At 50.6% G+C, this 13,308-nt stretch overlaps 5 protein-coding genes across 5 annotated transcripts; 4 read left to right on the top strand and 1 right to left on the bottom strand.

Moving 5' to 3' along the window:
• Nucleotides 1–126: 126 nt before the first annotated feature.
• N7506_006521 (Glucose/ribitol dehydrogenase) lies at nt 127–1,187 on the top strand (the record flags this gene model as incomplete). The annotated part of the gene is made up of 5 exons (XM_056955814.1): nt 127–326; nt 386–462; nt 520–603; nt 664–732; nt 787–1,187. 5 exons carry the CDS (start codon nt 127–129, stop codon nt 1,185–1,187), a joined length of 831 nt encoding a protein of 276 aa, XP_056810148.1.
• A 770-nt stretch (nt 1,188–1,957) lies between these two features.
• On the top strand, nt 1,958–3,842 carry pbs2 (mitogen-activated protein kinase kinase PBS2; the record flags this gene model as incomplete). The annotated part of the gene is made up of 2 exons (XM_056955813.1): nt 1,958–3,397; nt 3,453–3,842. 2 exons carry the CDS (start codon nt 1,958–1,960, stop codon nt 3,840–3,842), a joined length of 1,830 nt encoding a protein of 609 aa, XP_056810147.1.
• A 585-nt stretch (nt 3,843–4,427) lies between these two features.
• Nucleotides 4,428–5,705, bottom strand: N7506_006519 (cobalamin-independent methionine synthase II family protein; the record flags this gene model as incomplete). Its single annotated transcript, XM_056955812.1, has 3 exons — nt 4,428–4,842; nt 4,884–5,391; nt 5,450–5,705. 3 exons carry the CDS (start codon nt 5,703–5,705, stop codon nt 4,428–4,430), a joined length of 1,179 nt encoding a protein of 392 aa, XP_056810146.1.
• Nucleotides 5,706–9,437: 3,732 nt separating this feature from the next.
• Nucleotides 9,438–11,363, top strand: N7506_006518 (alpha-keto acid decarboxylase family protein; the record flags this gene model as incomplete). Its single annotated transcript, XM_056955811.1, has 3 exons — nt 9,438–9,452; nt 9,522–9,657; nt 9,721–11,363. 3 exons carry the CDS (start codon nt 9,438–9,440, stop codon nt 11,361–11,363), a joined length of 1,794 nt encoding a protein of 597 aa, XP_056810145.1.
• A 479-nt stretch (nt 11,364–11,842) lies between these two features.
• N7506_006517 (uncharacterized protein) lies at nt 11,843–12,197 on the top strand (the record flags this gene model as incomplete). Its single annotated transcript, XM_056955810.1, has 3 exons — nt 11,843–11,971; nt 12,029–12,093; nt 12,152–12,197. The coding sequence occupies 3 exons, from the start codon at nt 11,843–11,845 to the stop codon at nt 12,195–12,197; spliced, it is 240 nt and encodes a 79-aa protein (XP_056810144.1).
• Between the last annotated feature and the right edge of the window lie 1,111 nt (nt 12,198–13,308).

Raw genomic sequence — 13,308 nt, 5'->3', positions numbered from 1 at the left:
CGCAATGCACCGATTGTGGGTCCCCCCGCGCCGATGCCACTTGGAGGACATTATAAGAGAGGCCCAGGCAGATCAAAGTGCTTTGTTTCTTTACCAGACACACAGTTCCAAAAGATATCCAACAAAATGTCGATGTCCGTTCAAGATTGCGCCGGGGCCCGAGAGGGCTTCCCTCGACCATTCCCCGATACCCCCACCAATGTTCTGCAGCAGTTCCAGATGAAGGGGAAAGTAGTCATCATCACAGGTGCTGCAGATGGTCTTGGATATGCTGTGGCCGAGTCTATGGCTGAGGCCGGCGCCCATGTCGCCCTATGGTATAACTCGTCGGTTACCCAGATTGCGATGGATCCACCGACGATGAATTGGCTAACGTTGGGAATAGAAATAATGTTGCAATTGAGAAGGCACAGAACCTGGCCAAAGAACATAATGTTAAAGCGTCCGCTTACAAGGTTGATGGTAAGCGTGACCTGTTGATTGCGATATGACCAGAGAGCTGAGAAAGATGTCCTACAGTATCCGAGTCCACACAGGTTCAGGAAACTATCTCCAAGGTTGCTCAGGACTTTGGCAAGATTGATGTGTTCGTTGCCAATGCCGGTGAGTGGATTCAAGTACACAAACGGTCCACAGCCAGCTAATCATGGACCTCGGGACCAGGCATGGCTATCTCCAAGCCCATCTTGGAGCAGACATTGGACGAGTACCGCAAGCAGATGTCCGTGAATGGTATGTCTTCACCTTGCAACGGAAAGATGCGCAAGGATACTAATTATAGAACAGTCGACGGCATTGTTTATTGTGCAAAATACGCCGGCGAAGTGTTCTCCCGTCAAGGCCATGGCAACCTCATCATTACCTCCAGCATGAGTGGCCACGTCGTCAACGTCCCCGTTGACCAGCCCGTCTACAACGCCACGAAAGCCTACGTTACTCACTTTGGAAAATCCCTCGCTCGTGAATGGCGCGAGTTTGCGCGTGTCAACATTGTATCACCGGGATTCTTCGACACCAAGATGGGAGCGGGTCCGGATTGTCTCCAAGAAGCGTATCGGATGTCCTCCCTTGGAAGACAGGGCCATGTCAAGGAGATCAAGGGCTTATACCTGTATCTGGCCAGTGATGCATCAAGTTACATGACTGGTAGCGATGTGCTCATCGATGGAGGATATGTGTTGCCGTGAGAAAAGTGGATGTAGAATTAGAATTAGAAGAAACGTCAAATGACGACATTTTGCCGCTATCAGCTGGCTCATGGACCCTCACATAAATTGCATGTATAATGACGACACGCACATTTGGCGTCAATGGCGAACAGCTCTCCAGCCAGTGTATATTAGATTAAAAGCTTGTACCAAGCGGGAGAAGAGTGTGGTCACTGGGTAAGCTCTGTCCAAACTGTGGAGTGGTAGAGGCTCAATCTCCCTGGTACTTTTGTTTTTTTACACACAAAAGACGGATATTAAGAGATTAGCAAAACCTGCTTGCCAAGAGCGAGTGTCGTCAGCTGTGGTGAAAAGTGATTTCCACAGTGTCAAGAGGAATAAAGTGAAGATTGTAGACAGGCGAAACAGTGAAAACCTGCTTTTGGTTGACGTGTGATTGGTTGGTGGCGCGGCCCGTTTCAATCTGGTCAAAAGAGTATACAAAAAAAGAGGAAAGCAAAATTAACATACTGAAAAAAGAGGAAGAAAGAAAACCCACTGTACTCCGTGTATTCCGGTCAAGAATTGCAGCCCATTGTAGGGTTTTCCTTCCCCACGTTTTCGCGGTGGATCCGTGACTTCACTTGCGACTTCGACTTCTGCCCCTCCTTTCTTCCTTTCTCACTCCTCCCCGCCCTCCTTCACTCAGCTCTTGTAGTTTTGTTTTGCGACAGCGCCATCTGGTGCAGCTTAGCCAACACGGCCTCATCACAGCATTAACTCCGGCCATTGGTGTCGGTCCGCCCGCGATGGCTGATACCCGAGATTTTGCCTCTGAGGCAGCAGAAAACGAGGCCTCTGGCGAGACTTCCCCGACTCTGAACCGCCAGACCTCCAGTCCCTCCGTTCTCCCTCCTCGCGACTCAGGAGGCCTATCGGCCTCCTCCACACACCTGGGCCAGATCAATGCTGCGCGGCGGGGTGCCGGAGCCTCACCGCACCCCCAGCCAGCGATGAGCTCCAAAGCGACCGGAGGATTGAACCAGGACATCATGGCCAAAATGAAAGCATTTTCGCTGTCCCGACAAGGAGCACCGGTCCCGCATGCTGCGTCAACCTCGCAGGTCCCCACCGCGCAAGGGAACGGTGCGGGCGGCGCCCTCGCTGGCCGTCTGCCCCCGACCGCGCGCCCGACCCCCCAGCCCTGGTCGTCCTCCCCCCCCGTTCCCTCCGCTTCCCCGGGACCTGTGTCCCCGAGACCAGGAGGACTTGCGGCGAAGCGCATGAAGCCCGGTCTCAAACTGTCGGATGTCACGGGCCCGCCCACCCCCGCAGCTGGAACCGATGAAAAACCGGAAGAGAAGAAGGCGGAGTCTGCTTTCAGCAAGTACTCTGAGTTCATCAACACGCAAGAGGGCACTCTCAACTTCAAGAACAAGGCTATTCTCCACGGCGGTGGTGTCGAGTTCTCCTCAGGCCACAGCTTTAAGATCTCCTTGGATGAAGTTGATCGCCTGGAGGAGTTGGGCAAAGGTAATTATGGAACCGTCTACAAGGTTCGACACAGTCGCCCGCATCTCCGCAAACCAGGACAGGGCTTGGGAGGCATCGTCAGCCGGACTGCTGAAGACGGCAGTCCGGATGCTGGAGCGAGCCAGCTCTCTGGAGTGGTCATGGCCATGAAGGAGATCCGCTTGGAGTTGGACGAAGCCAAATTTGCACAAATCATCATGGAGCTAGACATCCTGCACCGCTGTCTCTCTCCCTTCATCATTGATTTCTACGGCGCATTCTTCCAGGAAGGTGCGGTCTACATGTGTGTCGAGTTTATGGATGGTGGGTCCATTGACAAGATATACGAGGGCGGCGTCTCTGAGAATATTCTGCGAAAGGTTACTCTTTCTACCATCATGGGTTTGAAGTCACTGAAAGACGATCACAACATCATCCACCGCGATGTGAAGCCCACCAATATTCTCGTGAACAGCAAGGGCCAGATCAAAATCTGCGACTTTGGTGTCAGTGGAAATCTCGTTTCCAGTATCGCAAAGACCAACATTGGTTGTCAGAGCTACATGGCACCCGAAAGAATTGCGGGAGGCGGTATGCAGCAGTCCGGAGCGCCTAGCGCTGGCACATACAGTGTCCAAAGTGATATCTGGAGTCTGGGGCTGTCGGTGATTGAATGCGCCATGGGCCGATACCCCTACCCTCCAGAAACATTTAACAACATTTTCAGTCAGCTACACGTGAGTCTCCAAGTTGCGTTCGACCCGAGCGTCATACTAATCCATTTGAATCTAGGCTATCGTTCATGGAGACCCTCCAACATTGCCCGACGAAGGCTACTCGGAAGAAGCGCATGCATTCGTTCGGGCCTGTCTCGACAAAAACCCGAAAAACCGACCCTCGTACGATATGCTCCTTCGACACCCTTGGCTCGCACCCCTCATGCAGCCACCGACCGAGTCAGGTGAAGACGCCCCGCCTGAGGATTCCGACTCCGGTGATGCCGCCTCATCCGCCATAACCGAAGATAAAGAAGTGGCCGAGTGGGTGACACAGCAACTCAAGCTCAAGGCAGACGGTACACTGCAAGTCTCTGAGAAGCCGGCTCTTCATGCCGTCGCGCTGGATCAGGTCGGCAAAAACCCCTCTGAGCCTAGCGCTGAAGCTACCCCCCAAGATGACTGAGTTTGCCATTCTTCGATCACTCTAACGCTCTCCAACGCTCGCAATTTTCCTCCTACTCTCTTCAAGGCCAATTTCTACGGCGCAGGCGCCGTTCAGGACGCTTTGCATACTGGATGGATACCAGGCCGACGCACCGCTACCCGCGGTCCCTTGGGACCTGACGCACAAGGCCGCAATGTCACACCAGCTACGTAAAACGTGTAATATGTGTGATCATCTTGACAAATATCCATGAATATGTGGACATGTGGATTTCAATTGGCTGCCTGCTGCGCCCGATTTTCATACTGGTAATACTGTCCGTCATACACATTCTACTTGTATCAAATTTCTGCATCTGGGCTGTATCTCTGTGTTGGACATGCTCCGTTCTCGTGCCTTTCAAGCATATCGGACTAGTTACGGACTTTGCATCTTTCTCATAGTTTCAGCCTACTGGAGTCTCAATCTTATTTCATTTATCAATTTCCATTGCCAATTTGTTCTTCAATGACAAACTCTTTGATTGACTCGTAAGTCCATGTTGAATATATACCTAACCCGATCGCTTGTTGAAAGTAAACGCCGACACAACACCCTGCTCTCTTAGGCCTGACCCCAAACTTCATCCGCAATCTCCCGCACGAGACTCAATTTGTTCTTCTGATGCTCAACAAGAAGAGGATATCCGCTTTCATGGGTACTGAATCCACACTGGGGACTCACACATACCCTCTTGAGCGCCTCCTCCCGAGTCTCCCCGGACCCCTCAGCCACAAAGTCCGCAGCCTTGAAGATGCGCTCCTTCACAGCCTCCTTGTCCTCCAACTCTCGCAACTTGGTGCTAATAACACCAACAACAACATTCTTATCCTTAGGCAAGAACCGCAAAGGCTCAAATCCTCCAGCACGCTCAGTATCATACTCCAAATAGAAAGTATTCACCTTCAAATCCTCAAACAACTTCTTCGCAATAATATCATAAGACCCCTCCGAGAAGTGTCTCCCCCAATGAAATTGCCTCGGCAGAGATGAATACCAGTATGCATATCCTCAGGCAACCCAGCCAGCGAATCATTGTATAGCTTAATATAAGCATCCAACAAATCATCCACAGACCCCGTATTGCTCTCATCCTCCGCCCACCCCTTCCGGAAAGCCTCGGAGCAGAAATACGCCATGCCGGGATCATCAAACTGCACATTCCGCAGTCCAGCCTCATACAGCGAAGCCAGTTCCGCGCGGTAAACCTTCGCCACGTCCGCGAAATACTCTTCGTCATTCGCGTAGGCTTCGGCCGTATAAGCACGACCCTGCTTGTAGCGCATGTGGAACCACGCAGGCGTGATCATTGTCAATTTGATATTCGACCACTCGGACTGAGGAAGCGAGGCCTGGACGAGCTTGAGCTCGTGCAGGTTCGACGGTGTCGCCTTGCTGTGTGACAATTTCTTTCCTGCGATCACGGAGTCGCCGGGCATCACTTTGCGGTCTTTTTCAATTAGACTCACTACGTCGGGATGGTAGAGGCGGAACATGGATGCTTCGGCGTCTTGGAGACGGATGGTTCCTGGTTATGTGAGTTTGGGTTGTGGGGGTTTGGGTGTGGTGATGTGAATTAGGCTTACCGTCGAACTCGTCCCACATGAGACCCCAGAATCGGGTGCGGTTGAACTCGCCTGAGGTCACGGCTTTGAAGCCGAGGTCTTGTTGCATCTTGACGACTTGGCGGACGGATTCTTGCTCGACGGCTGGGAGGCCGGCTTCGGCTTCGGAGATGCCGGTCTCGGCTATCTTCTGGCGGATCACGAGGAGGTCATCCGGACGCAGCAGGGAGCCCATTTGCTCTGCGCGGAAGGGTGGTGCGCTGTGAAGCTTTTCCATGGTGTTGGATAGGTGTCTTAGGTGGCTGTCGGAGAAGGGTAGTCCAGCTTGGGTGGGCTGGATTGAAGACAGGTGTAATTGAGCAATTCTGGGGATTGCGGGAGGGGAAATATGGGGGATCCAGCAGTATCTCTTTTTTCAACCTTTTGCCATGTGGGGTCTTAAGCTTTGCGGGGCTGCAGCTAAAATGTGGTGCAGAGATGGGGCTCTTTTGGTATCGATGACCCCAGTCTATGGCTTTTTCTGCCATATAGCTCGCGACTTTACAAGTCACTGGTCATTCCGCCAGATTCAGGCTTTTCACAACTTCAGATTATGGCAATTGATTTTCATTCTAGCATTTTAGCTGCCATGACGTTTTCCGAGGCAGATCGAACTCTAACCGAGCCCCACATACCGGCCCTAGGGACGAGTTTGATTCCTTTTCGGTAACAGGACAAGACGACGATGAAAGCCAAATTTGAAACAGCATGGGGTCTAAGTCCAGTGGGTTTCTGAGCGCTAAAATATGCCAGAGTGCTCGATATGAAAGACCAAAAGATGTTGTGAAAGCTCTCTCTTAAGTGGATAGTCCAGAGCTCATACTATTGACGCGAACATCGTACATGAAAAACGAATCTAACAGATGTGGAAATTGTTATGCACGCACGGCAGCCTGGGGAGAGCTCGGAAGCAATGGATGATTCGGCAATATGTACAGGGCAATCGACTGGAAGAAAACAGTAGTTGAGCTCAATTTGAATTCATTACTATGGTAGTTCCCAAGACCCATACTCCGGGACTCAAATAAATACCGCTTTGGGCCATAGAGTCTAGTGTAGCCTTATATAGGCGGGCTATGTGCTCAACCTGAAGATCCCTAGTGCTGTGGTCCTGACAAGAACGTATCAGTCTACGTCACTAACAGGTGAGACGGCCCTCCCAGTTGCTAGCACAGTCGTCTGCATTCGAGTCATAATCGTATCAGCAAAAGTTTCAAGGCATCCGACATTGGCTGGGTAAGTGTATAGACTTACTGATATCCTGAGTCGTTGTGACAAACTGACCAGATGTATTGCGGCATTGGCAAGTCAGGCCCGTGTTTCCTTGAAGCGCGCAGCTCTTGCAAGATCCTGAATAACCACCGCTGATAATCGTCAGTACGGAGTACCTTAAGTGACATTTTGTTAGGTATGTGCCAAGGTGTCCCTTACTTTGAGGTGCACTAATGTGAGGGTCAGCGCTGCTATCATGACTAGAAACAGTATAGTTCGGCTTACACGAAGATTGCCATTTGAATTTGACAGGCAACGATTTATATCAATGGTGGATGTTTGGAGCTGGCCAGGGCCCGCCCCTAGGCAATCCGCTCGCAGTGTAGTTCCAGAGGACGATATGTTTTCGCAGGTATTTGCGAATCCAGAGGCAGAAACAACACTCACACAAGGGCTAGTGCAGATGGTATCAGAGATAGACGCATGATGTTTGCTATGATAGCAAGAAACAGTGAAATGAACAATTCACTTAGGAAAGGTAGGACTGAAGCTATACATAATCCCTACCTAGTACCAATATTGCTGGTGGTGTGTGGATACAAGCTGAGCCAAGATCAACATATTATTGGGAGATCCTTGCAGCCTTTGCTTCTCAAGGGGCTAGGTACTATCTAGAGCGAGAAATAAAATCTTTGAGTCCACGGGTGGATGTGGAAGGGATGAACTTGTGAGGCAAAATGTAGATCTATCTACGTTATGACGAATTATATCTAGCCACATGCAACATATACTTCGCTAATTTCGTGGCTAAGCACTAACCCGCATATTTGAATCCATCGGAATGGTTTACAAGGCTATATTAGTGAGTCAATACGACAGTTCTGCTGAAATCATAGTATCCTATGTAATTGTTTCGATATATTGCCCACTTCTCCGACTCTTCAAGTTCCAGATGTCTGAATGGTGCAATGTCTATGCTGTTTAGACAAACATGCAGCTGAACACTTACAGTTGATATATTTTGAGTAAGGAAATTTATGGGCACTCTAGGGCCTACTTTGTCGTAAGCCTAGGCTAATAGAGCCAAGCTTCAAGGATGCGGCTGTCTAATTTGAATATGAGTGTACTGTACTCCGTAACAGGCCAGGTGCCAATTTATGGCCCAGGCTTGGCCTGTGCGATGTGATCCATCAATTCCCCAGGATATTTCCTTTGCCGCTGGTCGCCCCCTACTCCGTATTCTTACACTTCTCCAAGCTTTGAATAAACTACACGATGGCACCGCTCAATTGAATGAGTTGACCGACTTGGACATAGAAGCGGAAGGAGAGTGACACTTTTATGGAGGATTAGACTCAAGGGGCGGAATGACAGTGCGGAGCTTGTTGCGAGGCGTAAATCAAGTGTGGATGATTGGATTCTGAAGCAAACTGCGAACAACTGGGTTCCCGTATTGTATCAAAGGGAGCAAGAGCCCGAGATTAAACCTTAGAAGGTCTCTTGAAGAAGTTGTGGATTCGGGTAATATCTCCGGTGGCTTGCAGAGATGTATCAGCCCTTACCGATGAGATTATGCAGCTATCCTTTTTTGTAACTCCTTGCCTCTCATGTCGTGCCCAAGTGGGCGGTAGTACGGGCTCCAAATATAATTCCAAGGTTGCGTCTAATCATTTGACTCCTTTTGGTGATTTCCGCCTAAAAGACCATGCGGCCATTAAAGGAATCGTCAGTATCGCCACTGAATTGGACCTCTAAAGGCCCCTTGGTGCAATGTTTTCTTTTCCAGATAGCGCGGTCAAAGCTTTCTGAATCTGTTGGGGGATTGATCTCACCGGAGGCAGATGATTGATCTGGAAAAAAACACGGGGAAGCGCAATGAACTTCACCCGTCAGCCAGGGACATGTTTCACAAGAAGCAGCGTCCTAATGCGTGGCCACATCACGGCAATTGAAGCATGTGGCTCTCTGCTTAATTTGCAATTGGTTGGAAAGTCCTTCAACCAATGGCATCCATGTAAGGCTGGTGTGATATGCTTGATATCTCCAAGTAAGATGGAATGTTTGAATTTTCTGCAGCATACGGAAGAATCTGTAGAGACGCTATGTTCCTTCATAGATATTTTTTGATGCGCTCTTCTCCAAAGAAAGGGGCGTACACCGTTGCTTCGCCTCAATGAAGCACATGAGCCTTCCATGAGCGATCACTCAAACTTAGTATTTGAGGATGCAAGGATCAGCCTCGGCAACATCTCTGGCAATGGTTTCCAACGGAAGGTTGCACTATAATAGCAGAAGAAGGATCCTTAAATCAGTGGTGAAGTAAAATGACGTTGATGAAGATAAGATGTTGCACAATCCGCCATCAAAGTCGAAGATCAGTCACGGCCTTGCGACTTCATACAAGTATATGACGCAAATACCCTATGGAGACCATGACACTCCTCAGGTTTTGTTGTATGGCCACAACGGGGCATGAGGTGTAACACAAATATGCCGATCCTGTGCATAGCTCTTATTGAAGAAATCGTCAGGATCATTGTGGATCTCAGAACATCATGTTGCAAAGGTCAAGAATTCGACTCGGAGCCCTAGATTAGAGAAATCAACTCGAAATGTCAAAGTACTCCAGCAAATGATCGGTCTATAAGAAGACCTGGTAAGCTCGGCAGTGGAAAGGCCAATCTTCAATATAGCAAGCAGCCACAGCTCTCAACGCATTGTTCCCATTTGAAGTTCTTCGACTCAAAACCTTGAAGCCATGAATCTTACCGAGGTAAGCGCCTGTCGAGACACCAAATTGACCCTGCGGTTGGGTTTTCTCACATAGATCGTCTTCATCTAGTATCTGTTCTGTCGCATCCATCAACTGGGCATTCGATCAGTCTTTGGCTGTCCCGGTGATTTCAACCTCGTCTCACTGGATTACCTTGAACCATGTGGTCTCAACTGGGTGGGTAACACGAACGAGCTGAATGCCGGTAAGTTCAGCACCATTTTCATCGAAGAAAGAATCAGCTCTCATGATGTCTCTCTCCGTATAGGTTACGCAGCCGATGGCTATTCGCGCATCAGAGGAATCTCTGCGTTGATGACAACACTTGGTGTCGGAGAACTCTCCGCCATCAACGCCCTCGCTGGGTCGAATGCAGAGCTGGTGCCGGTTATCCATATTGTCGGATACCCGTCGACTGCTATTCAAGAGAAGGGACTTCCGATACACCATACCCTGGGGGATGGCGACTTTGAGCGATTCGCCCGGATGAGTGCCGAGATCTCAAGCGCAGTGGTCGTTCTCAAAGACAAGTTCAATGCAGCCAGATTGATCGATGAGACAATCCTCGAGTGTCTTCGTTCGAGCAAGCCGGTTTATATCGGTTTGCCGATGGATCTCGTTCGGGTAGAGGTGGACCCATCTCCGCTTGCGCAGCCTCTGGCCGTCGAGGACCCCGCTCCTAACCCCGTGGTGGAGGAGGAAAACGCAGTGAATATGATTCTAGATCGTATTCTAGCCGCTCAGAGTCCGATCATCATCGTCGATAGTTTGGCTGGGAAGCCGGATACCTTGAAGTCGGCCAGATCATTCGTAGAACGATCGGGACTACCGTGTTTCATCACGCAGATGGCAAAAGGGATCATTAATGAAGATTTGCCCAATTTCCGCGGAATTTGGGCTGAGAGGGTCTCGCAGCCTACCATCCTTGAAGAGATTCAAAGCTGTGACCTGGTCTTGAATATTGGGCCACGGTCGACGGATATCAACACGGCTGGGTTCAAAACTGATGTGCCCCACACTGAGACCATCAAGTTCGAGAGCGATAGAATTTCACTTCGCTTTGAAGAGTTCCCGGGCCTTGCTGCGAGTGGTGTTCTCTTCAAACTCGGCGATGCCCTTTACAGGGACGGACGCTCTAGCCCATCGACCTCCATCCCCTCACGCCAATCCAACGATACTTCCGACGCACCTCGGTCCGTCTCGTCAACTTCCACCGTTCCTCCAAGCATTAATAGTGATGCGATCGTGGAGTTTCAAGGCAACAAAGTCGACCGCTCCGCCCTGTTGACCCAAGACTGGGTATGGAAGAGGATCAGCCACTGGCTTGAAGAAGACGACATCATCGCCGCAGACATGGGGACATCTAGTTTCGGTACACTGTGGTCACATTATCCGCGCGGGGCAGTTCTTCTGACACAGTTGCTGTGGTGCTCGATTGGATACGCCGTGGGCGCAGCGGTGGGAGCCGCACTCGCCGCGCGGGAAGATGACCAGAAGCCCGGGGGCCGGAAGCGTCGCACTATCCTCTTCACCGGCGACGGCAGTCTCCAAATGACTGTACAGGAGGTCAGCACCATGGTGCGGCGCAAACTAGGTATCACCATGTTCGTGGTCTGCAACGAGGGTTACACGATCGAACGCCTGATCAACGGAGCAGAGGCGGAATACAACGACATTCAGCCCTGGGACTATAAATTGCTGCCTAGCACGTTCCAGGCTGCGCCCGAGAGCGCCCGCACCTACGCAGTCCATACTCAGGCTGAACTGGATATGCTCCTGCTGGACCCTTCGTTCGGACCCGCCGAAGATTTCGATGATCCACCTCTGCGACTGGTTGAGCTGCACATGGCCAAGCACGATGCGCCAGAGTCATTGCGTGGGCTTATGGATATCATGGTCCATGGGAAGTGAGATCTTCAAGACCAACGTCATTGCGACGCGGTAGGGCTGAACGGCAAAACGTGCCAAGGTCGGGCAAAGCTTGACTAAAAGCTTGTCCCCCGTCTTCACCGCGGATCGTCGACAACACTTCGAGTCTTCGACTTATACGAAGTAACATCGCTGAATATCCCTAGTTTATCTCTGTGCTTATTATAGAGCAATGAAACATCTAGATGTGCCACCGATGTCATGATTCATGCGTAGGCGCCCTGGACACCCGAAGCAATTAATTCAGCTTGCCCCACCGGTCAGAACACGGCTGCCTGTGGTCTACGCGATAGGCCCATCGGTCCCTGAGAGCCGTCCGATGCGCTCGGCTCTGCACTTTTGGGCTGTGTTTTTTTGAGAAAATCCCAATAAAAGGTCCTCCGTACAACGCTGTAACCTCCCCCCTTTATCTTCTACACTCCTCCCTCCACTTTCTTCTCACACATTCTGATCATTTCATCATGTTCGGCTGGTTCAAGTCTTCCAACGAATCCAAGCAGGAGCCCACTTGGGATGCCGCTACCATGACCATGGAGCAGCCCTCCTCTGCCGAGGCTATGACTTCCAACAACGTCGTCGTCCAGCAGCCCGTATGTTCCCATCACACATCTCTCCGCGAAACTGAATCCTAATCGTTTATCTCACAGAACCCCGAATCCATGAAGATGGAACTCCGCGGTGGCGGTGAAGGTGGTGACATCTGCTGTGGAGTGTAAGATTGGAGCCCAACTCCCCCATACGAGGCCCGTGAGATGCTGACTGCCTTTTAGCTGCGCCGGTATCGCCTGCTTCGAGTGCTGCGAGTGCTGCTGCTAAACGCATTCCCCGAGACATAACTTGACGTGATGGGCGTTGGGAGGGCGTCGTGATGAAGCCTATGGATACTCGTACAGCCTTTGCTTCTGGATATACCACATACGAGATTTGAGGTCAATACATTTGATTTAAACACTATCTTGGCTTCGCGATTCCAGCACATTCGAGGGCACCGTAGCCGTTCAACGAAGCAGGCTTCGACGGTAAATCCTGGAACCGAGCTTTCCGTCATCACTCTCCTGTATGTGGTATCGAGATCGTAGACTCGTAGCTCGTTCTGTGTCGTCGCTTGGTCCTGTGCCGTCGCCTCACACTGCTGCTCCTAGCTCTGCGTCGGAGTCAGCGTGATTTTTGGGTGAATTCAGATGAGGGTCTCCCACAGTCACGTATAGTTTGAAGGCTGCCAGATTGAGGCTAGGCTGGATCCTCTTGTCCTTGATATCATTCAAGTCAGTTGAGCCAGAGGTTGGGTACAGCCGTGGAACAACCTATCACGTCCTGTGTCTTGTTCAAAGGCTACATGATTACTGGGACGCTTGTCACACATCAACCGGGGTCATGTCATCTCGATTCATCTACTGCAATGATGTGACCCAGTATGGCATCAATTGAACCCGTGCCTTTCGATCCTTATGCTATGATGTGGTACTCAGCAAGTTTATCCTATGGCAGGTTTTTGCTGGTCATCTTTTCTGTTTAGAAGGAAGTGGCAGAGGACCGAAGTTGGAATGGCAACGTCCATTGTCTACTTGTGGTACTCGGGCTGCAATTTGATATACCTGTCATATAAAACCGTCATCTAATCAACGCCTTTACAGCCTATCTTCTTGTCTTTTGTTGTAGTTCTCGTAAGCTAGAGATCTAACGGCGGGAAGCTGTTGCTGTCCTAATGCGGAAGTGTCATGAAGCTCCAGAGGTACAAGCAGCACCACCATGAAGTGTACCCTTTGCCTGGAGGCCATGTGATCTCTCCTGCCCGAGCAAAAAGGGAAAGGAAACTTCCCAAAAGAGGAAGGGCAAGGGCAAGGGTAAGGGCAGAGGGAAGCAAACGAAGGCCTGATTCTCCAGGCACCCCCAGGGTATAAATACTTGCTCCCTCCCCAATTTCAAC

Source organism: Penicillium brevicompactum (genome assembly GCF_028827555.1).
Source record: "Penicillium brevicompactum strain IBT 35665 chromosome Unknown utg000005l_segment0_segment0, whole genome shotgun sequence".
Taxonomy (NCBI): Eukaryota; Fungi; Ascomycota; class Eurotiomycetes; order Eurotiales; family Aspergillaceae; genus Penicillium; species Penicillium brevicompactum.
Note: the sequence above shows the minus strand (reverse complement) of the source record. Positions and strands in the feature narration are given on the sequence as shown.